This window comes from Halichoeres trimaculatus, unplaced genomic scaffold (assembly GCF_033239565.1).
Source record: "Halichoeres trimaculatus isolate MK-OKI-2021-1 unplaced genomic scaffold, fHalTri1.1 fHalTri1_scaffold_12, whole genome shotgun sequence".
Lineage (NCBI taxonomy): Eukaryota > Metazoa > Chordata > Actinopteri > Labriformes > Labridae > Halichoeres > Halichoeres trimaculatus.
This window is the reverse complement of record NW_027437190.1, coordinates 14,502,037-14,528,586: the sequence shown is the minus strand read 5'-3', so window position 1 is coordinate 14,528,586 and position 26,550 is coordinate 14,502,037. Positions and strand designations below refer to the sequence as shown.

At 42.1% G+C, this 26,550-nt stretch overlaps 1 protein-coding gene across 1 annotated transcript in view; it reads left to right on the top strand.

The window, feature by feature from the left end:
- Positions 1 to 26,550, top strand: part of lars2 (leucyl-tRNA synthetase 2, mitochondrial) — a 41,069-nt gene extending 14,519 nt beyond the window's left edge. The window contains exons 4-21 of the mRNA XM_074684372.1: positions 1,993 to 2,084; positions 2,159 to 2,219; positions 2,312 to 2,401; positions 2,734 to 2,877; positions 5,224 to 5,331; positions 7,753 to 7,912; positions 8,297 to 8,401; positions 8,727 to 8,842; positions 8,965 to 9,248; positions 15,841 to 15,939; positions 17,633 to 17,770; positions 17,849 to 17,952; positions 18,490 to 18,669; positions 18,875 to 19,044; positions 19,848 to 19,925; positions 20,019 to 20,130; positions 23,364 to 23,491; positions 26,219 to 26,550. Of these exons, the coding sequence (XP_074540473.1) occupies positions 1,993 to 2,084; positions 2,159 to 2,219; positions 2,312 to 2,401; positions 2,734 to 2,877; positions 5,224 to 5,331; positions 7,753 to 7,912; positions 8,297 to 8,401; positions 8,727 to 8,842; positions 8,965 to 9,248; positions 15,841 to 15,939; positions 17,633 to 17,770; positions 17,849 to 17,952; positions 18,490 to 18,669; positions 18,875 to 19,044; positions 19,848 to 19,925; positions 20,019 to 20,130; positions 23,364 to 23,491; positions 26,219 to 26,398 (2,349 nt within the window). The 3' untranslated portion in view covers positions 26,399 to 26,550. The remainder of the gene's footprint in view (positions 1 to 1,992; positions 2,085 to 2,158; positions 2,220 to 2,311; positions 2,402 to 2,733; positions 2,878 to 5,223; positions 5,332 to 7,752; positions 7,913 to 8,296; positions 8,402 to 8,726; positions 8,843 to 8,964; positions 9,249 to 15,840; positions 15,940 to 17,632; positions 17,771 to 17,848; positions 17,953 to 18,489; positions 18,670 to 18,874; positions 19,045 to 19,847; positions 19,926 to 20,018; positions 20,131 to 23,363; positions 23,492 to 26,218) is intronic.

Sequence of the window (26,550 nt, the reverse complement as noted above, 5' to 3'; positions counted from 1 at the left end):
GTTTGGTCCATATAGTTTTGGTCACTTGTTTCACTTGTTGGAGACTAAACTTCAGACAGAAAGGCCCAGAAACAAACAGCAGCTGTAAACCACTGCAGTCAAAGCCTGGCAGACCATTAAAAAGGAAACCCAGCGTCAAGACTTCAGGCAGTTGATGCCAGCAAAGGGTTTTCAACCAAATATTAGAATTGAACATTTTATTTTCAGTTATTTAGCCAGTCCAATTACTTCTGAGCCCTTGAAATGAAAGGATTGTGTTTTGAAATGCTTTGGTCCCTCGCATTTTCATGCAAAATTTTGGTTCAATCCACTGAATTAAAGCTAAAAGCCTTCACTTCAACTGCATCTGAAATGCTTCATTTAACATTTGTTGTGGTACTTTACAGAGCCAACCTTTTTCTCTGCCCAAATATTTCTGGACCTACCTGTATACTACTGGAGGAAAATGATATTTGTTTTCTTTTATTTGGAGATTTTCAATGAAGAGGGACACATTTTAATACATTTCTGAAGTCCTTAAAGGTAGAGTCTGCAGGACTTTCCTTAAAAAATATAGGGTCATCTCTTACAGGAATAATCCTGCTCAGTCGTCACTTCTGGCCTCTATACATGTGTGTCAGTCTCTGTTTCTGCCTCAAATCCCTCCTCAGCCTGTAAGTTGACATTTTGGTTGTATCGGGACATTTCTGGGCGGAGAGTAAGCTTGGTTATATCAGCCAATCACAGAGTGCCCAGTGTACAAGTGACTTTGTGTGTTGATAAATGAGTGGAAGAAGCCATACCGAGCAGCTACAATAGCGGACGTAGGAGGGAGAAAAACACAATCAAAGTAAAACTCCAAACAGATAAAGCTTTCTACTAAATAGGGGTGAAGCTTGGCTTGACTTTTATTTGCTTTTGACCACTTGGAGAGCAGCTCAAGATGAAGAGCGACGCCAATTGGCTTTTTGTTAACCGTATATGTCAAGTACCCGTGATTAGTTGTGCTAACCATAGACTGTAAAAAATCTCTATATACAGTTTATGGTGCTAAAATGCTGAGTCAGGTGCACGGCTCTCAAGTCTTTTCCACGTAGAAATGCGATGCTGCAGGTGGTTGTCCTAGTCAGGATAGTAGGCTGTGGGTGTGTGCTGCCGCTGGCACTGAGCCAAAGAGGAGGAGCTCAGTTTGAACTTGTGTTTACTAACAAGTAACGAAAACTCCTGCAGACTCTACCTTTAAAGGCCCCATATTATGCTCCTTTAATATGGATCATTGATGTCTTCATGAAATGGTAGTGACATGTTTTGGTCCAAAATGCCAATAAATCAAGCACAGCAGCATTGTTTCCAGGCTCTCATAGCCCCTCTGTTCAGAACGCTCTGATTTAGTGGGCGTGGCCTTCATATGTAAATGAGCCACCGCTGATACCGCCCCGCTCTTCCACGTCACTGAGAGCGGTACCACGAGCTTCAAGTGCACAATGTTTAGAAAACAGTGAAGCTCGTTTACTGTAACATTACAGGCTAAAACAACAGGCTAACCGCAGCTAAAGTTAGCATCCTGAAGCTAACACAGAGACAGGGGGACACTGAGGAAAAGCTCTTACATCTGCTCCACAGCACACAGCATTTAAAATACTCACATTTCCAGGGTCCGAGGTTTGTTGGTGGATGGTTGGTAATGTGCCTGGATTCAGGACCAGTCTATTCACTAGCCCTCTGTTGGACTGTCCAAAGTTGGAAAAGCAGTTGGCCGTGAAGTGACTAGCACACAGATGCACAGTTTTACTGAGTGTAGCTGGCACATTTCCTTGATAAATAAACTCTAGCCACTCAGTCTTGTCTTCTTCCGAGATGGGAAGCTTGTGCATGGAACTATGTGGCTGTTTACAGCCAACAAAAGACAAGACTTAATAAAGTGATTTTTGCACAATATGGAACCTTTGAATGAATCCAGGTTGGCACTTTGATTTCACTACTCATGCAGATTTCCTTACTGTCTCTCTGCAGGTGTTGAATCCAATGGGTTGGGATGCTTTTGGTCTTCCAGCAGAAAATGCAGCTATTGAAAGAGGTCTGGACCCAGAGGAGTGGACTAACAGGTACACTTATATCCCATCTACTCATTTGTTGTTTTGGTTCATTTTTATTCTGACACTGTTCTTCTCCTTCTTAGTAACATCCAGTCCATGCGAGAGCAGCTGGACAGCCTCAGCCTCTGCTTCAACTGGGATCGTGTGAGTGTAAAAAACAATCAGCAGACAGAGGGTTTGGGTCTGGTTTGCTCTGCTGTCTGACAAGTTACCTGTCTGTGCTTTTTCTTTTACAGGAAGTAACCACCTGTCTTCCAGACTACTACAGGTGGACACAGTATCTTTTCATCAAACTCTTTGAGGCAGGGCTGGCGTATCAGAAAGAGGTAGGAATGACCTTTGAATGAATGAGGTGTGAATGAAGTGCTTATCGTGCTTTTCTTCTGAAAAGAGAAATGTGATTGCTGTGGGTTTGAAGGCCTTGACAGTGACAGAAATGATTGAAGCAGCTCAGCCGTTACTCCAGGAAGAAAATGACGGAATTGAAAAAGTTGAGAGCTTGGTCGAAGACCCTTTGATTAAGTTTAATGAAACGGGACGACCTTGAATAAGCCTTTGGTCTGCCTATTAAATCCAACCTACTTCTTAAGCTCTGCTTTTTAATTTTAATTCTGAATAAGTGTGTGTTCATTTGCATTTGCATGTGTGTGTATTCCAGGCTGTGGTGAACTGGGACCCTGTTGATCACACAGTGCTGGCTGATGAGCAGGTGGATGAAAATGGTCGCTCCTGGAGGTCTGGCGCCCTGGTGGAGCAGAAGCTGCTCACACAATGGTTCATTAAGACCACAAACTACGCCAAGGTACGGCCTCTTTGGCATGTGTGGATGTGTGAGACACAGGGACACAGAGAGAGACCTGCTCACTTTTTGTGTGTAAGTGCAAAGTAGCGTCTGGCTGGCTGGCTGGCCAGCTGTTAATCCAGGCCAAGAAGAGCAGCACACCCCTCTGATAACAATCATGGCTAACACTTCAGCCACAGAAGCAGCAGCCCTGCTGCTCTGGTCCTGCAATCAGACCCCTGGACGCCATCATTTGGAGCCCAATGTCTCCTGACCAAGGGGAGAGACTGGCAGAGTCAGGGTTTTCCTATGAAGCAGCCTGACTGTCTGATTAGAGGTCTTCACCTTCTCTGCTCAGAGCAAAGTGCAGAGCTGCTGCAGGGTGAAATTAGCTCCTCTGAACTTTTTGAATCAGCCAAAGAAAAGACAGTTTATGCCTCTAACATACAGTGTGCGCACTGTAAGACATGCTCACAAAGTTCATTTTAGTAGATTAATACTGTTCTGCAAAAATGAAAAACTACAACCTGCCTGTGAAGTATGAAATTCATCCAAATTTTCTCTCACTTCAAATAATTCCTGACTTTAATGGTGAGCACTGTGGTTTCCATTAAACGTGGTGAAACTTGCAGGGAGGCCAGTTAAATTCGTTCGTCAAATTTGCCAGCTTAATTAAAAACACAGGTTTGCCCACGGTCAGGTTGGGGGTCACCCAGCGCTCACGTCGCCCCTGCTTGTCAGTGTCAGAGGCGTGAGCGGAGGTGGAAGCTGCCTACTGTGACAATGTGCTCCTGCATTTCTAATTTTCTCTGACGAACGGAGAAGTGGGAAGGAGGAAAGGAAGAGGAAGGTGTTAGGGAAAAGAGGTGAGAAATTCAGACGGAGAGAAAAGGAGTACCGTGTCAAAGCAGCGTGCAAAATAAAAAAAAGTGCTGCACAGTAATTGGACTGTGATTTCCTGCCTGCGCTCGTGTTCGAGCCCGTTAGACAACATTAACTTCAGACAACATTTACTCAGCGGCCATCACTTTGGCTGGCAGGTCGTTATGCGCTGTTTCCTCATGAATCTTAACCATATTGTTTCCTGCAGGACACAGACGGCTGACTATTATTATTACTAAGATGGATTTTTACGGAGTGGGGCGAGCAGGATGCAGAATGATCACGTGGCATCATCGCAGAGTTTTCAATTTCATGCATAATCACACTCGTTGCACTCGGGCACACATGCTGCACTGACGTCTAAATGATTCACAGCTCTGTGTATTATTCAGCTATACTGTTACTCAATCATCAACACAGATTCTGAGGAGTGTTCGTGTCGTTCAAACACCTCATGTCAAAGCTGAAATCCCTGAACTGTCTTGTCAGAAGAACGTCTTTGTGTTTTGGCATAATATTTTTTGTCAGAAGTGATCTTGATATCTCTTTTTCCTCCTCTCTCACACACACCATCCTCAGTTATTGCTATACCATGCTCTTTCTCTCAAGCTTTCCTTAGTTTCCATGGAAACTCCTGTCCTCCTTGTACATTTTTGGGCATCAAACTATTTTTCCAGTTCAGGAAAGTAAAAACATTCACTGCTCTTTTCTCTTTTAAGTCATCATTAGTCGTACATCATTGCCTTCTTGTGTTTTTTTTCTCTACTGGTGGCCGCATCTTTATTTCCTTTCTTCCTCCGTCACGCTGACAGATTGCTTTCAGATTTTTTTGTCCCTTTCTTTAACTCTGCGGTGAATCCATAAAAGGCCCACCCTGCGATCATGCTCCTGATGACTGCAGCCAGTGTTAATGTTTGTATTGATATGTCTGTGATGAGGGGCTGCGTGTGGAGCAGCACAGTGAGGGGGGATTTCGGATAACAGTTTATGACAGGCTGAAAAGAAAATAGAGAGTTGGAACATCTTTGGCCTCGGCCCAGCTGTGGCTTTTTGGCCTGAGCCTCGTTTATATGCATAGACTCTTTTAATCATGCAGAAGAAGTGGTGTCGTGTGCATGTGTGTGTGTATGCGGGTGTCCATGTGTGTGCACTTTGTAGCGATTGCTTTGTGATATGAGGGAAAGTGGGGCGAGTGGAGGTTAGGATTTTTGAAAATCCCTCTTTGTCTACATAATGTGACCTGCTCAGCTCTGTAGCTTTGCAAGAATAAATTGGCTCTGCTTTCAAAAGAGGCCACGCTGAGTTGAAGTCGATTGTGTTATCCAGCAGTACTGTAGACAGCCACACACTGAAGAGGAACCTGTTGCCCCTCTGAGCAAAAAAAAAGCACTGGGACTTTTTACACTGTGGAGGAGAAAATTAGCCCTTTCCAAACTTGCACTAAGTACTAAAGTTGTGTTTTGTTTCTGCCTCCTCCACCTCCAGCCTCTCCTGGACGCTCTTGCAGATCTTCCAGAGTGGTACGGGGTCAAAGCCATGCAGGCAAACTGGATTGGAGAGTGCACCGGCTGCTACTTTGATTTCAAACTAAAGGTGAGACTCAGCCTTCACCCCTTCACTCGCTTTTTATTTATTCATCACTCTCGCTTTCATTCAATCTCTCAACTTTTTCCACACCCAGTGTTTCCCCGTCGCTTTCCCCCTCCATGGTCTCTGTTTTTCATCTCTTTCTCCCCAGACACTGATTGCTTTCTTTATTTAGGATTCTCTGTTTATTTATGTGTTTCTGTAAAACCCAAGTTTCCCAACATAAAAGATCTGCACTCTGTTGCCCCCACTCAGTGCAGCACATTCATATGCAAGTGGCAATTTACCAAAACAGATGATGTAACAGATCAGTTTCTATTGAGTCTTTTCAGAGTCATATTTACAGATCGTCACTCGTCAAACTGAGCTGTCAGAGAAATCCCACAGAGAGCTCCACGAGAACCACTTTAAAACCTTTCTCTTTAAAAAAATCAGAAAGCCAGTCTCCCAGTAGAATAAGTGTTTAGGTTTCTAGTGCAAAGATGGACGTGTAATGTTACGTTTGTTGGACTTTTTCTCTGTCATTTTGTGTTACTAACAGAAAAAAAGATTACGCTTAGATGGGGCTTAAGTTTTTTTAGGCTTCTTGTCTAAAATCTATTCTGTGAAATCCTCACATATAGTATTTAATAACCTTCCAGGAAGGATTGAAAACGTGTAAAAACCAGTATGTCTTCTACATTAAATATACTAATTACTCAACAGAGCCTTAACATGAGCATGTTGTCTATCATAACAGGATTAAAGGCATGACAGTTATTTTATTCGCCAAAAAGCTGCAAACATCTTGTAATGTTCAACCACTCTATCAATGAACTTGAGGTGCTAACGAATGATTATTGAGTTTATCTGTTAATCGTTATTACACAACACAAGAATACAAGGGGCGCACACTGTTTGTTCAATGCCACACTACAACACAGTACTGTGCAATTAAAGAGCACTAACACTGAGCATGAGTTCAGTCAAAGGTAGTAGATGCAGAGTGCTGTCACAAGGAGACAAACAAAAGGCTGTCAATACTTTTTCTCAAGCGTCTGTTGACCATTTCAACATAGAATTTACTATTTTGTAGGGATGGGCGAGTACCATTATTGTGTGTGGGGTATCAAGCCAATATTAGCTTTATTTCAAGGTATCGTACTTGTGAGTATCCAGCAGATACTCAAGGGAAAAGTAAGTTGAGTAAATCCTGTTTATTGGTGCTACATTGCTGCGGTTTGACACCACGGCAAAATTTGCATCACATCCTGTTCAGACAACCTGAATGAAGCAGGGAGAGTTAACACTTTAACTGTTTTACTTTGCACTTCAGCTCATTTAAAAAATGAATTAATAGTTGCACTGATGTTTATTTACTGAAAACGAATCTTTAACTCAGAGAGGGTTGTTTGTGTTTTGTTTTGGACTCAACTGCAGTGACTGGGCTGTCTTTGATCAAAATGATCAGTCAACGTTAATTCAAATTTTATTTATAAAAAGTGCTCACGGTATTGGTTTTTAGTATCAGTGAGTATTCAAGAGGGAGTACGTGTTCTAAAAAAAATTGGTTTTGAACATCCCTAGTATTTTGACAATCAGTATTTACTGTGGTAGCAAAGAAACATTTGCTAAATAGAGTTGCAGCTAATTGCAAAATCTTGAGCTGCTGTTACCAGTAAAGATAAGTCATGAATGTATTACTACAGCTGTTGCAAACCCCTTGTTAACCAAAACTTGCATTATACACTTAAAGAAAGCACAGCATGGGGTGTTAGGCTGCACGCCCCATGAGGCTAGCACACAAGCCGTCGGCCCAGACTCAAATCCAACCTGTGACACCTTTCCTGCCCTCTCTCACCTTGGCCTCTCTCCTACTCTGTCCACTGTCCTGCCCTCTCTGGCTTTTTTGGTTGGTACAGACCAGACTGTACCAGCTACTTGGGGTTGTTTTAAAAAGACACCGATGGTTATGGAAAATTCTGGTGTTTATTACATGAGACTCCTTACAGAGTCTAATTAGATGCATGGAGCTGTGACTATCAATAGAGCTATACATCATGCCTTGCCTCCAAATTCAGAAAACACATTTCGATTGTAAAAACTTCATGCATATGAAGGTTAACTTGATAAATTATTCAATGGATCATTCTTTGTTTAAATAAATTGGTTTGGAAACATGTTTTCTCTTGTTCTTATGCGACCTGGTGGTTGGGTTTGGTCAGATCTAAATCACATCAGCCCTTCTGAAAAAACATACAAGAATTTTTTGTTGCTTTTAAGCGTTTTAAAGTTTTAAACCATGACTGAAAACTTTCTCTTTATAGAGTGTCCTGTGCACATACGTATCAGATTTGAAATGAAGCAATTTGCTGGAGCAGCTGGCAGGTTTCCCCATTAGCGCAGCTGTTTACATGGATGGTGACAGGTTCCTCTCTAATCTCCCAGGTGAACGGAGAGTTGACGGGGGAGACCCTGTCAGCCTACTGCTTCTCTCCGGAGACGGTGTTTGGAGCGGCTTTCCTCGCCATCCTGCCCTCACACAGACTGCTGCATGGGAGCAGCTCAGTCCGCTCTGCCCTGGAGGAAAACTTCCACTCTGGCAGAGGTAGACGTCTTACTGTTCTCCTGGTCTGTGTTCAGGCTGTCTCTGCAGCATGTGGTTTCCTGACCTTGGATGGGAAAACCTACAGTTCAGTGCAGCAACACAGTTTGTTATTTTTCATTCTGACCCGCCTGCATGCATGCTGTTAGGGCTCTGAAAGGGTATTTCGTTAGGGATTTAATCCATATCTGTCCACACATCCTCTCTATGAGTGCATATTCTTGAATGTCGAGGTATAGATGTAGCCTTTTAGTGGTCTGTGTTGATTGGGATTCCCTCGAGGTTTTTTTAGCCTCAGTGGTGGGTGATTGTTGATAATGAGCCACCTGGGGAAGCAGCTCTGCCGCCCTCACGCCTCCCCTTCAACCCCCCTCCCCTTCTCTACAGACTGCTTGACGAAGGTCACCGCTCGAAACCTGTTCACCAACCAGGAGGTCCCTGTGGTCATCTCACACAAAGAGGAGTTCGATGGCTCTCTGGATACTGTGATTGGTGAGTTATTGGTGGGGGTGGGTTTCACTTTCACATGGAAGGATTAATGTGCATCTTGGAGCATGTGGAAGGAATTTTAGTCGATTGCATGAGCAGAAGCTCTTAGAACAGACTCTTCAATTTATAGATATATCTCAGTGTATAAGATGTTTGTCTCACACTGAGGAGGAGGATTAGCTTCAGGGACTGATAATGATCAGCCTCAACATGCTTAACATCCCTTCAGGGTTTTCCCTCTCTCTGGGGATCACTTATGTGCGCACCTTGTCAACCTAATCTGTGTTTTTTTACACACTATATATTGTGCTGCACCTGTGCATGCCAGGTATCCCAGACTGCAGTGAGGACGATCTCTCTGTGGCCAGAGCTCTTAACCTGACGTGGACCAGGGTGCTGCAGAGTGACAGCGATGGGGCTCAAACGCTAATCAACTCTGATGAGGTCTGCACTGTCCTGTCAACAATGATCAAACACAGTGAAGAAGATTATGTTTTGTGTCGAGTGCAGCCTGTTTCCTGAAAATCAGACTCATGTTTTCCTTCTTTTTCCTCTTCTGTCTGTAGTTCTCAGGCCTCACCAGACAGCAGGCGTTTGACTCCATTACCCAGAAGGCCAGAGAACAGAAGGTTGGCGGTCACCTCACCAGCTCCAAGCTCCGGGACTGGTTGATATCAAGGCAGCGGTATTGGGGAACGCCCATCCCAGTGGTGCACTGTGGGTCTTGCGGTCCAGTTGCTGTCCCAGAGGATGAGCTTCCTGTCTCGTTACCAAAGCTGCTCTCTCTCACTGGGAAAGGCGCATCCCCGCTGGAGGCGGCTCATGACTGGGTAAACTGCAAGTGTCCCAGGTGAGAGGACTCAGACTGAACATCACGTGTGGTTATCAAATCACAAACAAATGATTCATTGTTTTGTTCCTTATTGAACTCACAGCAAATTATTCATCGGCACAGGCAAACTATCTGCATTTTCTTGATTGTAGACGGTAGTTTGCATCTCATTTATTCCTTCTGCACAGAATGAGCTTATTCAACTCAGTATCATCATATACTGACTTACCTACTGCTGCTAATAACTGTGTTTTTGGCTAAAAACGAAACAAGTTTAATTGGGAGAAGCTGCAACATGATGCAATGCTTTCACCCTGAAACGATTAAGATTTGTCTCAATGGAATTATGGGATGTATGTTTACAACAAAGTGAGGAACAGGCTTGAGATAGTATGAGAGGTCATTTTAATCTACAGGTATCTAAAGTCTGAAACAGTTTGGATCGTTCCCATGAGCTGCACAAATAACCAAAAGCATTTTTCCTGAGTACATGAACTCTAAAGTAGGGATACACTGATACAGATCCTGGTATCGGTGTATCAGTGCCCCTCAAAGCTGGATCAGTATCAGAGGGAAGGAGCCGATCCATGGTGGCAACCAACTTTTTACCTGTTTTTTTAAACGGCGCTCTTGGATAGTTGATTTGGATTGTTACCTCTGATGCACTTTCTTACATTTAAATATTTTATGGCTTAAATAGATATTAACTTCAGGAGTTCCATATTTTCATTTTTGCCTTTTACCTAAAACATTAGTAGTCTCATCCCACTGCAGAGCATGCAGGTTATTATTATACACCGGTATTGGATCAGCATCAGTTGATACCCAAAACACAAGCATTGGTATCTGTATCGAAACCAGAACAGTTGGATCGGTGCAGCCCTACTCTGGAGGAGCAGCTGTGAAAATAATTTCACATGTTAAAAATGCGTTTACCTGAGGCTTGAGAAATAAAACGAGGTGAAAAACAAGGATAAAACTGCTCGTTGACACGGAATAAGATTCAGTTACAAACAGTTTTTTCCAGCCTGATCAGATCTATTTAAACAGTCTTACAGCCACACAAAGTGTGTGCTTACGTTCAGAAATACACTGTGTTCATCCCTGAGATCTAACAAAAACATTGCAATAAGTCTATTTACATTTTTTGAATGGCCTGTCAAGACACCCAAGGACACCTTTCAATATAAAAGAGGTACAAGAGTTAAAATACATAAGTACAAAACAATGTAAAAAAGATGACTAACAACAGATAGGGGAAGGAATGCAATCCAATAAAAGATGTGTAAAACCATTTGTATCCATGTTAACAAGCCTTAGGTTTTTCATCCTTTTAGCCCAATGGTGTGTGAACAGACATAGTTTACCATAAGCTGTCACCTGTTACCTGTGTGTGCTTTTGTACAAATAGTGCAAGAACCCACACATATTCATCAGGATGCTTAGACGGTGAAATCACTCATGTGTTTTTACTGATGGAAAGAAAAAAAACAGTCTTATTTGAAAGAATCTGGAGGGAAAAGTTTGAGAACCCCAGACTCCAACAGATATTCTGACGGATGAATTATCTGCAATAATTTTGGTATTTGAATTTCACCCAACAAGTCACCACCTGCTCCAGCAGCACCGAGGCATCCACAGATCAGCTGTGTGATGTTGTAAATAGGATGCTAAAGTATCACAGGATGTGTCATTTCTCTTTTCACACAACAGAAGCGATTGGGGAAATGATCCGGTCCATTATGGTCTAAGTGAAGAATTGAATTATGCTGAAACCCTCTCCACTGACACCCTCTCCCCAGTGCTTCCTGTTTGTCCTCAGGAGACCAGTACTGACAAAATGAGTGGAGGGGACTAACAGGTTTACAGGAACAATGAGCATCGGGGGCGAGCCTGTGAACTGTGTGATCAGTACTGTGGTTCTGATGGGGTTAGGTAATGAGTGGGATCAGTGACAGGAGCAGAATGGATTTATGATGATGGAGGTTGTGTAAGCCAGCTGTATAGCACTCACATTTACCACAGAGAAACATTCACAACGCAGGCATACTTAAGTTTTATTCACATACTGAATAAAAACATGCACAGTGGTGCAGCTTTTCAAAAGTGAGGCCAAAACATTTGGAACTCCTTTTACCGACTTCCTGCGGGTAAAAAAAAAAAAGGGTAATAATGCATGACCGATAGCTCTACTTTGTTCAGTGTTCAGGGCAACCATGTGAGAAAGTGTAACCAAGAACCAGCACTTTTAAGCATGTATCTGCCTTGTGTCTCTCTCACACACACATATACATATACACACACACGCACATGCACACTCTTTTTCAGGAATTTGGATGTTTTTTTAAATATGACCCTAGTTTCTCGAACTAAGAAGTAGCTCTGTCTGTCATGTGTCTGCATCTACCATCTGCCCTTAGCAGCGTGTTCGAAAGTCTGATCATCCACCACCCTACTCTTGCGTAAGATTAGAAATGTCTGGAGGAAGTTAGGTAACATTAGCATTTCAGGCTGCTGAGGTTTTACTTTGATCAAAATGTGTACATAGGCTGTGTCCGAAATAACTCCCTATTCACTATATAGTGAATACGCCATTTTGTAGTGCAGTCAGAAATCTGAGTGAGTATGGTCATTCACTATAAGGTCCACTCAATGTATCCCGCAATGCATTTTGAAAAGTAGTGTATTAGCGATGCTCACTATCTGAGCAATATATACCATCATGCATTTCGGTTCAAACAGGAGAAATGGCTGATTACATGATTAATGATTACTAATAGCATGAAACAACATTAAAAACTGTCAGATAATAACACTTAGCTCCCTGTTTAACTTTCGGACAAGCCTGTCTCACAACTTAGTGCTGAGAAACAAACAACACGGACGTTAGCCGCTAAACTGTTCATCATGGGTGATGCATTCACTGGACCTTGTAATTCTTAAACACAGCATAAGTTCTGCGCAAATATATGGTTTATTTATTTTAAAAATAACGTGTAATAAATGTTTCTATTATATTTGACTGTGGCAGAAAATAAGCTACATATAATATTAGGTATCACTAAAATAAGTGCTGTTTTGCAGTGTTTGTGAAAAGATATAACTGTAAATCCCCAGCCGTCCGTGAGAGACGCGAGAATAATTATGTCACTGTCAGCGGCTGGCGAGTGAGTGAGTAGTGTCCGAAATGTTGTTTTAATTTAGCTGATTGAGTGGACTATAAAGTCCACTACATCTAATTCACTATGTAGTGAGTAGTGAGTAGGGAATGAGTGAGTGATTTCAGACACAACCATAGACTGACTGCTGAAATGAGCTCTGTAAAAGCTGCACTTTGACCAGACACTCCAGGAACTTTTAGTTCTCCAACTTTTAGTTCCTGGTAAAGCATTCACAAAAACTGAATTGTTCCTGTGGCTCATTGTTCTTCCGCTCTTGGAGCCAGAGGCAGAAGACCTGGGTAGATTATCCAAAACAGGGCAATGACATGTGGAGAAAAAAAATTTAGGCAATTGCAAAGTTGCAAAACATCTCTTAACCGGTGGAGGGCAGAACGACAACAACAAAGGCCATTCTGCAAAAGTGACACCATAGAAGGAAACAAGCCACCCTCTTTCTGTGTAGCACTGTGTTTAGACTTTAAGCATGGGGATATACAGTCTGTGCTGTGATGGTGCTTTATTCTACTGCAGATGAGGTTGTTGACACTTTAAAAAGTTTGACACAGCTTTGACCAGCAAACACCAGACCACTTTGCTGCCCAAAAGAGTGATTCTGTAAAGCAGGTACACGAGGGCATTCCATGGGCTACACAAGATTCAGACATGTATATTCAAAATACAGCAACCAAGCAAAATTCATTTAACGCTGTAAATTGAATCATTTTTTTTAATCACATATAACTTTAGGATCATATCTAGACCAGGATATCAACACAAAAAACAACATTGTGTTTAGAGCATAGCAGCAATGCTGCTAGAAAAAAATCAGGGGGACACAGGCTAAGAAGGCAAAACCAGAACCAGCATAATTTCATTAGTATTTGGAAAAAGGCATTGTGATTTTTCTGCAGGGAGAAATTCTCCAACAGTAGCATGATGCCAGCACATCGTGAGCAGCATTTTGATTTTTTTTTTTAAGCAAATCTCCCCTTTTTAAAATTAAGTTCCTGTTTTTTGTGATGTATGTTTTTTTAATCTATTAAGTTAATTATTTTGGTTTGAGACCCACAGAGCCCTTAAGTGTGATATCAAAAGAGGGCACATTAAGTCAACAATTATTTGTTTATCCACTAATCTTTCCTTATTAACACGTTGCTAGTTATTTTTATTTTTAAGTTGATGTAGTTGTAATGTTTTGAGTCAATCTTTTCACGATTTTCAGGGTTAAAAACAATGTTATCGTTGAAAAAAAGATAATTTCATCAGTGTTTTACGTCTTTTTTCCAACCAAAACGGCTTTGCACTTGTTAGGGGGTACAACATGAAGACAGCTGAGATTGACCTTTGTTTCAGCTTTATGACCCTGCATGAAGACTACTTTCAGTGAGCAGCTGTAAATCAGTCAAACAGTCAAAATGTACCTAGTTCCAGGGGAAATTTCTTCTTTATGAAACACAGTTACACAATTTTGTAATCTATTCTGTTCTATGTGTGTTTTCTGGCTTGGAAAGCACCCACCGTAGAGGGAATTTTGGCTTCACTTTCTAACAACAGGAAGAGATGGGACCCCATCATCCATCTCGACATATGGTGAATGATTCACACATGTTTCATCTGAAGAAAGTCTCATTCAGCGCCTACAGATTTCCTTCACTGACATGGGAATCCCTGTCTGAATGAGACTAATCACCATCATGGCATCATGTTGATTAAAACAACGGCCCACTCAGTCGCAGATGGCACAAGTCATCAGATTGTGTTCGCTCACTTTCACAAAGCAACCATAATTCCCCCATCAGCCGTGATTGATGGCTATAATCGCCCCAACGCTGTTATCTGCTCTCCCTCTGTTGTCAAGTGTCGGTGGAAATTTGTTTCTTTCGCTCGTCGACCACATTCAATTAAAGTTTGAGAGCGGCACAGGCCGATGAGAGCTGCTTTTATTTGTCCTTGAGGAAGTCATTTCCTGTGTGCACATCTCATCTCCTTCTTTCTCTGCCGTGTTGTAAATTGGCCGCCAACTGCGCCCTGCCATGGCTCAAGCCTGACTGGAAAGGTGTGTGTGTGTTTTCCTTGAGCTCTCAGGTAAAGAGAGAGGACACCTAGTTAGTGTGTGCACTCTCTCTCTCTCACACACACACACACACACACACACACAGTCACAGATGGAAGGCTGTTTTCTATGGGAGGAGAGTTTTGTTGGAGTGGGCAGCTGCCTCTCCTGCTTCATCTGTTTGAGAGCCTTTTGGCTCTTTCAGGCTCGTCCACGAACACACATACTCTCACACACACTCTCACACACACTCTCACACACACTCTCACACACACACAGTTCACGCTCTGGCTCATACAGGTTGCTTCAGATTTAGTTACCATCTTTTGTTTTTGAGCCAAGAGGAGGTCAAACTCCAGAGAGGGTGTTTGTCTAATCTGATCCTCTGTACTTTGAGAGTAGCTGCTTCTAGCTGTCTGTCAAATGACCACAAACTATTCTCTGATTGGCTGATCTTCTGTGAGAAAGGAAGTGGGCTTTTTCAGAATAATTCACTTTGTTTTATAGAGTTACTATTTTTGGATCACAATCGTTGGAGCTTTCGTTTTATTATCAGATTTTAATCATTCAAAGTAACACCTGGCCTCCAAATATTAACCCCTGCTGCACCTTAGCCCTGTTGCTAGGCAACATTCATCTTTTACCTCATCATCCCAGCCTTGTTATAGTCTGCTGGGTTGGTCGAGGGCTTTCGCCTCTCATTGTGTCTGCGTTGGTGAGTGTGGGATTAAAACATGTGACGGGTGTTTTCATGAGTGGAAATGAAGACATCCCAGGTGCAGGAAACAGAACCTGCTCTGCTGCACAAAGTAAAGCTCTGAGAGTCTGTTTGTCTTTCTGGGACAATGATTTTGACTCTACTGAGACTCATTATAAAGTAAAATGCAGATGCCTCCACTGTTCCATTTGGTAGCTTCAGTCAAACGAGAACACAAACACTTTCCTAAAGCTTGTGTTTTATTTCTCAGTCTTTGTAAACGTCCTCTTCTCCTGCTCGCACAACGCAAAGTGATGTTGGCAGATTCACGTCACGTATTCGAGCGCTGTTTGGCTTGGATAGTAAAAGGGGCACGAGGTGGCATTTCCAACACAAATACACGATCATGTGCTCAGCCTGCCGCTCCATTCCCTGTTAGCTCAGCCTGTTAGTCGGGGCACAGGAACACCGCTCTGGTGCCAGTCTGGCTTCAGCTGTGCTTCTCTACAGGGACATGACCTCCTACAGCCAGATGGAGCCAGCTGCACACGCACACACACACGCACACACACACACGATGTGCTGCTTTCACTAAACATACAAACTGGGACCACTCATTTGCTCGCTTTCTGATTTGTCCGCCTGTTATTGATTGTTGTTCTGCCTCTGCTCACACTCGCTCTGTCTCTTCTTCATCAGGTGTAAAGGCCCAGCCAGGAGGGAGACTGACACCATGGACACATTTGTAGACTCTGCCTGGTACTACTTCAGATATACAGACCCTCAAAACCAACACAGGTGTGATCAGCCTCCTCCCGAAACGTCATTTAGCCGTTTGAAAGCCATATTAACTCAGCAACACCATATTCAAGATTTTTATTCCTTTTTCCTCCTACATCATTTTACTTCATGCTGGGACAGATTTTTTTACAGGAACAGGTTTATTTACACTCCACTTTGCTCAAATTAAAACGCAGTGAACAGAAAAGAAGGCAGCACAAGTGTCTGAACAGTGGGCGGATGCGCAAATCTGTTTTTGGATATTTAAAAAATTCAGTTTTTCCTCCTATAATCTCTTCCACAGTGTTAAAAGATGCTTCATTCCACTCGCCTGCTCTATATGTGCTGCTGGAAAGTTACACTCAAACACATAATTTTGCTGCTCGCTGTAAGATCACCCACTCTCTCCCACTTATCCGTTTCCAACATGCATATACTGCCTATGTGCACTCTCTTCTCACACACACAGAAGCGTGCGCCTGGAAGTTGCATTTCTAGCCAGCAGAGATTATAAAGCTGTGGCCGTCACCTGCTGGGATGGTGTTGATAGCCTGAGCCTTACAAAAGAGATTAATTTCCCAGTGGCCTGACCTAGCTGTAAAGCTGCTTTATAAGGAAGGGGGACTGCTCTCCCCATCACTTTTCTTAACCGGACAGATTATGGCACAACAGAAAAAGCAATTACGCTATTTGTGCATTTCAGTTAGCCTGCCGAGCCCTGCCTGTGTGCGGACAGTGGGAGAAATGATGAGAAATGATGAAATGAGCAGGAAGAGTTGTTAAAGAAGCGTAAGAGTAAGAGGAATGAAATAAGAAGAGTGTGTTTAACGGAGGAGAGGACGTGCGTTTATGTAGCACAGCTCCCTGGACTGACGCCAACAAACAACCAAATTTATTTCTCAGCCTTGTGAGTTCATAACTTCTTTTTTTCCCCCGCGGTTCGATTATCCGGGAGGTGCCATCATCCCAGAGAGGCAGACAGGTGTGTGGGAGAGTAATGATGGTGTGAAAGGTGACACACAGAGATAGTGCATCATTAGGAGGAATCCTGGCCCCTGCTGACCATGGTGCCGGTCAGCTGCTGAAATCTGAAAGAAGCAGCTTGGTCAGCTCGTTTCACAGAGGCTTTCCTTCACAGTGACTGTTAACATGAAGCACGGGGTCTAGAGGAAGTCTTCAGACAGATCTGAAAAAGACAGTACTTCTGTAGTGTTGTTTTTTTGTGAAGCCAAAGGCAGAGATGGAGAAGAATCTGGAGGTTTCTGTTTGCTAGTGAATCAGATTCAGCCTGCCCCCTAGAGGACATGTGTGGGCATGTTTACACGGCACACAGACAGGTGACAAACTGCTCCACAGGAAACACATGTCATATTATTTTCTCTAATAAATATCCATTTAACTGCTGGACTCAAATGATATAATAAACTTTAAACTTTTCATTGAGAAGTCTGAGATTTCTCAAACATCCAGGTATTTCTGTGTACAGCAGAACAAAACAATCAAGTTATTGTTGAAGATGTCAAAGAGAAAACTAAATCAAAGGTTTGACTATCCTGACACTCAGCAGCAGATCTGAAGGGTAAAGATGCTCTCTGCACATTTGGTCATACTTTGCTCATTAATGCAACACCACATGACTGATCTCTGAAAACAGAGTGCTGAGGTTTCATAAATTTAACTTAGACTTCACACTTTTCCTCTTTCTCTCCAGGCCTTTTGAGCGCCACCTCGCTGATCACTGGCTCCCTGTGGACGTTTACATTGGAGGGAAAGAGCACGCCGTTATGCACTTGTATTACGCCCGCTTCCTGTGTCACTTCTGCAGAGATCAGGGTCTTGTTGCCCACAGGTACAGCTCACAGTGAGTGTGCACATACTGTACATACCTAAAGACGTATGCAAATGAACCCTCTTCTCTGTCCTTCAGGGAGCCTTTCAGAAAGCTGCTCGTCCAGGGTCTGATCAAAGGCCAAACTTTCAAACTGTCAGACGGCGGCCAGTACCTGAAGAGAGAAGAAATCGACTTCACAGGTACACACTACCTGGATGTGCAGGGTGTTTGTCAGCTTGACACTTGTGTAACAGATTGAACAGGAGGTGGCTCTGCTCTGTGTGGCTCTGCCAGAGGAAACCGCTAATGACAAAACAAATCAGAAGTCATGACAGCTTTTCACCATTCTGTTTTGTTGATGTTTTACAAAGTGACAATGTATCACACACAGTCTCTTTAGTGCTGACATTAGCATCCCCTCTGTGTGTTTTTATTCAAAGCTTCTCCTCATTTGAATCAGTTATCTTGATACTCTTGTTAAATCATTAGATTTCTTTTTGAAGAGAGGTAAAAGTTTTCTTCAGCCGGCTTCACTCAAAAGCATTCTCATCTCTCCTTTGTTTATTCATCAGAAGAGAAAGACAGAGACTCCTCTATAGACTTACAAGCTTATCTTTATCTTTTCTTGTTTTTACAAGAGCCAACAGCAAAGTGTGACATTGCAATAAACGTTGACTGTTGCCATTAATTGTGACTTTGTCAAGCAGTCACCCATCTCTTGCTCCTACTTCTTCCAGATAAGGAGCCAGTGGCGCTTGGTGGTGGTCGTGTTGAGGTGACCTGGGAGAAGATGAGTAAGTCCAAACACAACGGTCTGGACCCACAGGAGGTGGTGCAGCAGTACGGCGTGGACACAGTGAGACTCTACATCCTTTATGCTGCGCCACCTGAACAGGACATCCTCTGGAATGTGAAAAGTGAGACTCAACTGGACTAAAAAAATCATACTCAAGGCTTTTAGTAACGTTTTATAGATTTTAGGTTCATAAATGAAATGTGATGAAATGAGTCCGGGTGTCTGTTTCAAACTGAGTAAACCCAGTGTGGGGAAGCTGTCTCTTCAGCAAATGTTAAACACCTTTTTTTTTTTCCATTTCTGTGCCTTTGTGTTAACTACTTCAGCTGACGCCCTCCCTGGGGTCCTGCGATGGCAGTCTCGGCTCTGGCAGCTGGTGACGAAGCTGAGAGGGGCTCGGCAGATCGGAGGTACCCCCAACCCATCCGTGCTGAAAAAGAAAGAGCTGGAAGAGACCAAGAAGATCTGGGAGAACAAGAACTACGCTATTCAAGAGGTAGCAGCTGAGACAGCCTTGGACAAACTTTGGGCTTGTGGTTGAGATTGTTTAACACTCAGGTATTGTGAGGATTTCTTCCAGTAGAGGTCAGTAAGTGGTTCATGTTGAAAGTTAGTGCTCACTGTCTGCTGATAAAATGAGTGAAATTGCGTGGTGTGAAAGTAAATGCTCCTACAAGGACCAACTCTTGGAGTTTTTTGATTAAAAATGAAATATTGTGTGAAATATTTCATCTAGTTTTTGTGCTGGATGCAGGGTTAAATACCTTTTTATTTATAGGATGCTGTATAATAACTGTATGGTTTTTTTATAAGGTCAGACAGAACAAAGTCCTGAGGTCCAGCCTTTCTGTCCACAGTAACCTGAAACCCCCAGAGTAAAGTGAAGGACTGAGGCGATGGAAATTGATTTTAAATCCACTCCAGCTCCTTTAACACTTTATAAATAGCCTCCTTTGGCTGCCAGGTTTGATTCTCTCCTCACTTTGGGGCTGGTGCTTTTAAAGGACCTCAGGCTGTTTGCCAAAGGCCCCCAGAGCTGAAGCCAGCCTTTGATCCGTCCCTTCAAAAAGCCTCGGTGATCGACCCCTTCTCTTGGGCTCTTCCCAAATGGGTCCCTCTTCCCAGAAGGTTAAACAGGGCGGCGCTGACTCTTTGTATCTTTAGCTGATACACACATTGATAACAGGAAATGAGCCTCCTCTTCTGGGCGTGTTGTTTTCTAATGAATCTTCACAGACACACTCTCAAGGAGCACTTTCAAAGCTTGCTGCTCAGACTTTTTTTTGCTATTTTTTTCAGGTGACATCTCACTTCACAGAGGACTTCCTCTTCAACGCAGCCATTTCTCACCTTATGGGACTCACCAACACACTGAATGTGAGTGTGTTCCTCTCTTATACTTAAAAAAAAAAAAGACAGATGACACCCAACATCTCAAAAATCCCACTTCTCCCCTGTCTGTGTGTTCAGGGTGTAACAGTCAAGGTGGTGCAGCACAGTGTGGAGTTTGAAGAGGCTCTGGCTGCACTCGTCATGATGACAGCTCCCATGGCCCCTCACCTGGCCTCTGAAGTCTGGGCAGGTTGGTGACACAGAGTATGAATACAGGCACTGACAGCAAAATGTTAGGAGTGGGGAGTGTTTTCTGTCATCATGTGACAAACCTGGGGACTGAACCTCGGTACGGATTAATGTACAGACCAGGGTCCTCGTGTGCCAAGAGTGCGTAGGCATGATTATGTGATGTACGCTCTTTTTCACGACAAACTACTTTCAGTTTTAATAACAAATCTTCCATGAAACTTAATATTAAAGACTTTTAAATGACTATCAGTGTCTAAGATTAAACTGTGAATTGGTGTGTTGCATCCTTTTTTATGCAGATTTATCAGCTCTTATTTTTGCACCAAGCCATGTTTGAGTTAAATTAAACTTACTTTGCTGTAAAGAAAAAACAGTTTGCAGTTAGATTAGAAGCAGTATAGAAAAAATCTTAAGAGAAATTTAAAGGACCTCTTTCACAATACATGTAATTTTGCCCACAGCCCATTTTTTTGTTTATTGTGTGGTATTTGTAGTACACCCAGAGACTCCCAAGAATATACGTTTAGAAAGTCATCCAGGGCCTGTACTATGACCTATTTTATGATCATTGCCATAGGTGTGAGCCAGGGTGCATCATCTTATGGATTTCTCAGATCCCCTTTCCCTTACTATAGTTCCAGTCTACAAATTAAAATTGTCCAAGCCATTGCTATGCAAAAAGACACGAAGGCCATTAAACAGATTACATGTATATATAAGTACTAGAAACAGAAATTGACAGAAGTAATGTTTATGTGTTGCTGTCATTGTAGATATAGAATAGAATAGAATAGAATAGAATAGAATAGAATAGAATAGAATAGACTAGAATAGAATAGAATAGAATATTCTTTTATTGATCCCTCTTGGGGGAATTTTTTTTGCCACAGCAGCTCACGAAAAAACAAAGTGCAGTAATGCGATAACAATTAAAAATAGAATATGATAATAGAAAATAAAATTAGAAATTTGAAGAAATTTGAAGAAATATGAAGAAATAAAGAAATATAGAAAAGTAGAAAAATATTACTATTTACATATTTAAATTGGAGCAAGATATATACAAAGATTGTTTTTTTTGACAGTGAAAATTTACAATGAGAACTGGTACATACAATATATACAGTATATACAATCTGATTACAACAATCCAAAAATGCACCTGTTTTTACTTGTATCAATGGCTCATTATTATCTCATCACAAAGGCATAAGATACAGGCCCTTTGTGGCTGTTCAATATCAAAATGAATAACATTTCATGTGAAATGTTTGTTTTGAATCTAGCATCCAAATTCTAAAAGAAATCATACTAAAAGGATGAATTCTGAACAAATCTTTAAAGCTTCCCTGATATACAAGATATGTATCCAGATTCTACCACAGTAACCCAACCTGTTAATTGAACAACTTTACCGGTCTCAGAATTTGATGATTTTTTTCCCACTTTGAGAATATATATGTGGCCAAATAATTTGTAAGTATTTTAGGTGTACAGCAACTGTAAGTTGGTCAGACACATCTCTAAAGAATTGAATTTGTTGAAAAAAATCATGAAAAAAACCCTTTTTTTTTCAGTTAAAATTCAATAACTTCTTTCACTTGTAATACTTAGCTTTACATTTGATTTCAAAAGATGCACCAGACTTCAGTGAAGGTGATTTGATCCAATTTGATGATTTATTATTTGTGTTTGAGTAAGTTTTGGGGTAAAGTGTGCACCCTGGCTCACACCTATGGCAATGATCATAAAATAGGCCATAGTACAGGCCCTGGATGACTTTTGGATTTTCTAAAGGTATATTCTTGGGAGTCTCTGGGTGTACTACAAATACCACACAATAAACAAAAAATTGGGCTGTGGGCAAAATTACATGTATTGTGAAAGAGGTCCTTTCAGTCACTTCTGTCTTTGTTTTTTTTAATGGAGCCAGACACAACGTAGTGAATTTTTATTCACAAGGTTGAAGTTAATATCTAAGTTTGATGTTATCTACCTCTTTGCGCAAACTTTTTGAATTCTACTGTAATTATTTTAATCTCATTAGAAGAATTCATGGCTGAAAAAGTGTCATCAAAGAGTGGCACATGTTAAAGACAGTTCTTGAACCTCTGTTTTGAACTGACACAAGCTTAAGTTTGCTTGTTATGTGGTTTAATGAGGCTCCATCTACTTGATGTAAGAGAAGGTCGCCTCAGATTAACACATTGTTGATGCCGTTCAGCCAATACTGGAAAAAACCCAGGAGCGACGTAACCAACAGCCAACAAGTTGGTTAAACTGCTTTTCTGCGCTTTTATACTTCTGTTACATGAAGAGCAAGGGAACATAAATTTCACAAACCATCTGTCAAACAAAAAGGAAACCACTGCTCACAACTCTAAACCAAGTGTAAGAAAACAAACAATGCAAGGGAAGATCCAGCTCCACTTTTTGTGCCTGGCCCCGCACTGCCCTGATCGAGGACATCCTTTTATTGTGGACGACGCAAGAGTTCAGCACACAGCTGAGAGAAAAGAGGGTCCACCAAAACATATTGTCCAGCTGATAGCTGCAGTCAGGAAAAGCTGATGCGTTATCACAGGGCGGATAAGGTGTGTGTGTGTGTGTGTGTGTGTGTGTGTGTGTGTGTGTGTGTGTGTGTGTGTGTGTGTGTGTGTGTGTGTGTGTGTGTGTGTGTGTGTGTGTGTGTGTGTGTGTGTGTGTGTGTGTGTGTGTGTGTCTGTGTGTCTGTGTGTCTGTGTGTCTGTCTGTGTGTCTGTGTGTCTGTGTGTCTGTGTGTCTGTCTGTGTGTCTTGATTGCACTCATGTGAGTGGGAAATTTAGGGCCTCTGCTGTTCTGCAGTCGTGTTGTGCTTTTCTCTACAGGTCCCTTTTTCTGTAATTCACACACCCACATGCACACACACACACACACACACACACACACACACACACACGCACACACACAAAAGCACAGAGTTTAGGACAGAAGAGGAAGTTCACATCCTTCCCTCGTGCCTCTGGGGGATGCACACTTACACATCTAAATATGGAGAGGGTGGGGCTTCATTTGACCCTTCCCTATAAACAAAAATGAAAACACTTGTGTCTTTTTTTAAAAACGCTGTTTTTGTCTATTTTTACTAAATATTTGGCACTCCATGTTTGACTGAGCTGAGTGAGGCTTGGTTTTGTCTTTAATGTGTGAATGCAGCTTTTCTCACTGTTGTGTCTCCTGGTCTCTCAAAGGTCTTTGTCAGGTGCAGAACCCCCTCAGCCCTCTGCTCCAGCGGGGAGGAGACGTCCTTCAACAGCCATGGCCCACTGTGGACCCTGAGTACCTGAATGTCCCAGACTTTGTGGAGCTGTATGTACGGGTAAGATCCACCCACACACACACATACACAAACATACACACACTGAAGTTCTTCCTGATATTTTTCTTTATTCGTGTTGGTTTCTGCGACACCTCAGCTCTCAAAAATCCCCACATTTGATCATTTAAGCATACGTTTTACTCCACTTAATTTTTTTTAACAGAATGGGATTTCATTTAGCAGCAGCCTCTGCTCATGATTTATACATAACCTTAATAAGCGCACATTTTCAGACACATTGCATCCACTTGCAGCTTCTCTCAAGCACTCCACTCTTTAAACCCAAAAGTCTCAGGTCCATGATTACACCCAAAGTCTGTAATTTAAAAAAGAGCCTGTGATTACCCAGTGTGTGTGCTCACGCGCGTGCTTGTGTGTGTGCGTTTATGAGTCTGCATGTCAAGCACTGTGCTTTATGCTAAACACACAAGTAGGTCAATAATTTAAAGCCGACAAACAGAAAACACAGTTATTCTCGACTGCCTCAAAATGTTTTTTTTTGTGGGGTTTCTTTGCTCATGTGCTTGGTCACACAAATAGAGAAAGTCTAACACTTGGCAGCGCATCATCAGGAAGAAAGTGTGTTAAATCTGTGTGTGTGTGTCTGTGTGTGAGACAGATAGAAAATGAAAGAACACTTTAGAGACATGCAGACAATCAAAGAGAGTATCCAGGTAAGACATAGATGTTCTGAAAATCATCTCGAATCTCACACACACACACACACACACACACACACACACACACACACAACTGCACACAGGATGTGTGATGACAGCAGAAGCATTCAGGTGATGAGCAGCACCTGTCTGTGGTTTTCCTCCGTACACTGACAGAGGCAAAGGCAAGAAACCACAAGACAAGAACCCTAGTGTGTGTGTGTGTGTGTGTGTGTGTGTGTGTGTGTGTGTGTGTGTGTGTGTGTGTGTGTGTGTGTGTGTGTGTGTGTGTGTGTGTGTGTGTGTGCACGCGCTCACACTGGGCTTATATTACCCTCTCTTTTGGTTTCCATGCTCACCCTGTCAGAGGACTGCAGGCAGAGGTTGTAGTTGATATCTGGGTCTTAAGTTAATAAGAGCTTTAGCGTTTCCATAAAGACAAATGTTTTCAGTTTATTTATCTAAACTCCTGGTGGGTACTCCTTTCCAAAAAAAAAAGTTATTTTTGAAAGCAATTAATCTGAATTTCAGTTGTTAATTACAATTTATACAAACATGTTCCACTTTAAAATAGTTGCTAAGTTTACATTAACAGTGTGTAGCACGACAAGCAAAACTGAGGACTGACTGTAGACCCAAGTCCCATATGTTGACTGGTCTGCAGTCAGTGCCACACATAAACCAAACACTGTAGGCAATATTTTGTGATGTTATTTCCTGCTGACATCAGTCTGATTGGCTGCGCCTGTACACTTTGCTTACACTCAAACTACTGCATTGACCCACATACAGGACAACGCCGATAATGAGATGACCCTCCTCTTTCCAAGACCAATCTTCGTTACGTTTCTTAGCAACAAACTCACACACCCTCCTGTCAGTCTCATGGAAACAGTCACTTTGAAGACTATGATAAGCTTTTCTCGGTCTCCATGGAAGCTCAATCTTTCGACATTTTTTTTTTTTTTGGCTGCCTTGGTCCACTTTTCTCTGGACAACCCCTGTACCTCTCCACTTCTCATCTCCTGTCCATAGCTCCTGTCACTGCATCTCTGCTGTGATTGACAGATCACAGCCATCGAAAAGTCACTGGCTTTATAAAAACCTTGTGCTCTCTTCTGTTGCAGTTGTGTAGCAACCTCAGACTATCAGCATGTGGCAATGGTCAAAAGAAGACCTTCCTTTTTCACAATATTTTCAATGAAAAAACATGTCTTACACTCAGGTCAATATGGTACTTTGATTTGTCACATTTAAAGTAGAATATGCCAGTAGTGCAGTGGCATTGTTTTTATTTTCCTTTCCATTAACACAAAGATACTCCAGCAGCCTAATGACAGTGTGCTGAAAGGGACAAAATAGTGCAAGTAAAAACACAAAAGTTGAAATTTCCAACCGTATTTGCCTTACGATTATTAATCAATGATAGCAGCCCTCATTTAATTTACACATTTTTACTTTCTTATTATTATTTCTCAGATGTGCAGGTCACACACAATTACACACTTGTGCATTGAGTCATACTTTCAGCTACCAGCGCTCGATGAAAATGATGTTGGTTTTCCTTCAGTCTGAGCTCTCTGTTGTGGGCTCCTTCTGCTCTGTGGAGGCAACCTCACTGCCTCTGTCTTCTCTCTAATCACATCCTGGGGTTTGTCCCTGAAGAGAGGCCTCTCACACACACACACACACACACACACACACACACACACACACACACACACACACACACACACACACAAACACTGAGCACTCTTCAAATGAACACCATTAATTTTCAACTACTTTCAGAAACATGATCACATTCAGCGTGTGCATGCATACACTTGCTGCTTAACATTACAAGGCTGAGAGCCCTTCCCATACCTACCACTAACTATGTGTTTAGAGGCTTCACTGTATTTGTGGACAAAGAGGTGGAGTCTTTATTTTGGGAAGTTTCTGCCCGTAAGTAAAAGTTTGGGTACAGCCGTGCAGGGCAGAGTGAAGTAAAATAGAAACATATTAAATAACAGTATGATCCATATGATCTATTTCTCATTTATTTCTGTCTTTATCTTACCTTCAGATTAACAACAAGCCATGTGGGACAGTGACTGTGCCTCTGGTGATGTCCAAAGACCCAGAAAAGGTGCAGAAGCTTGTCTTGGAGAGTGCACTTGGAAAGGAGCATCTTGGAGAGCGAAGCATCAAGCGAGCCATTCTTTCCCCTCGGACTGCCCTCATTAACTTCCTCACAGATCAGTGATGGCTGAGAAAAGGACACTGAAGATATGAACTTAAGATTCTATAAAATGAGCAAAGGATAAAGTTGTGGTGTCATAACTTTTATGTAAATATGTCTTTAGAGGTTTAATTTATATTTTTCAGTTTTTTAATAAAAGAAATATTTAAAAAGTA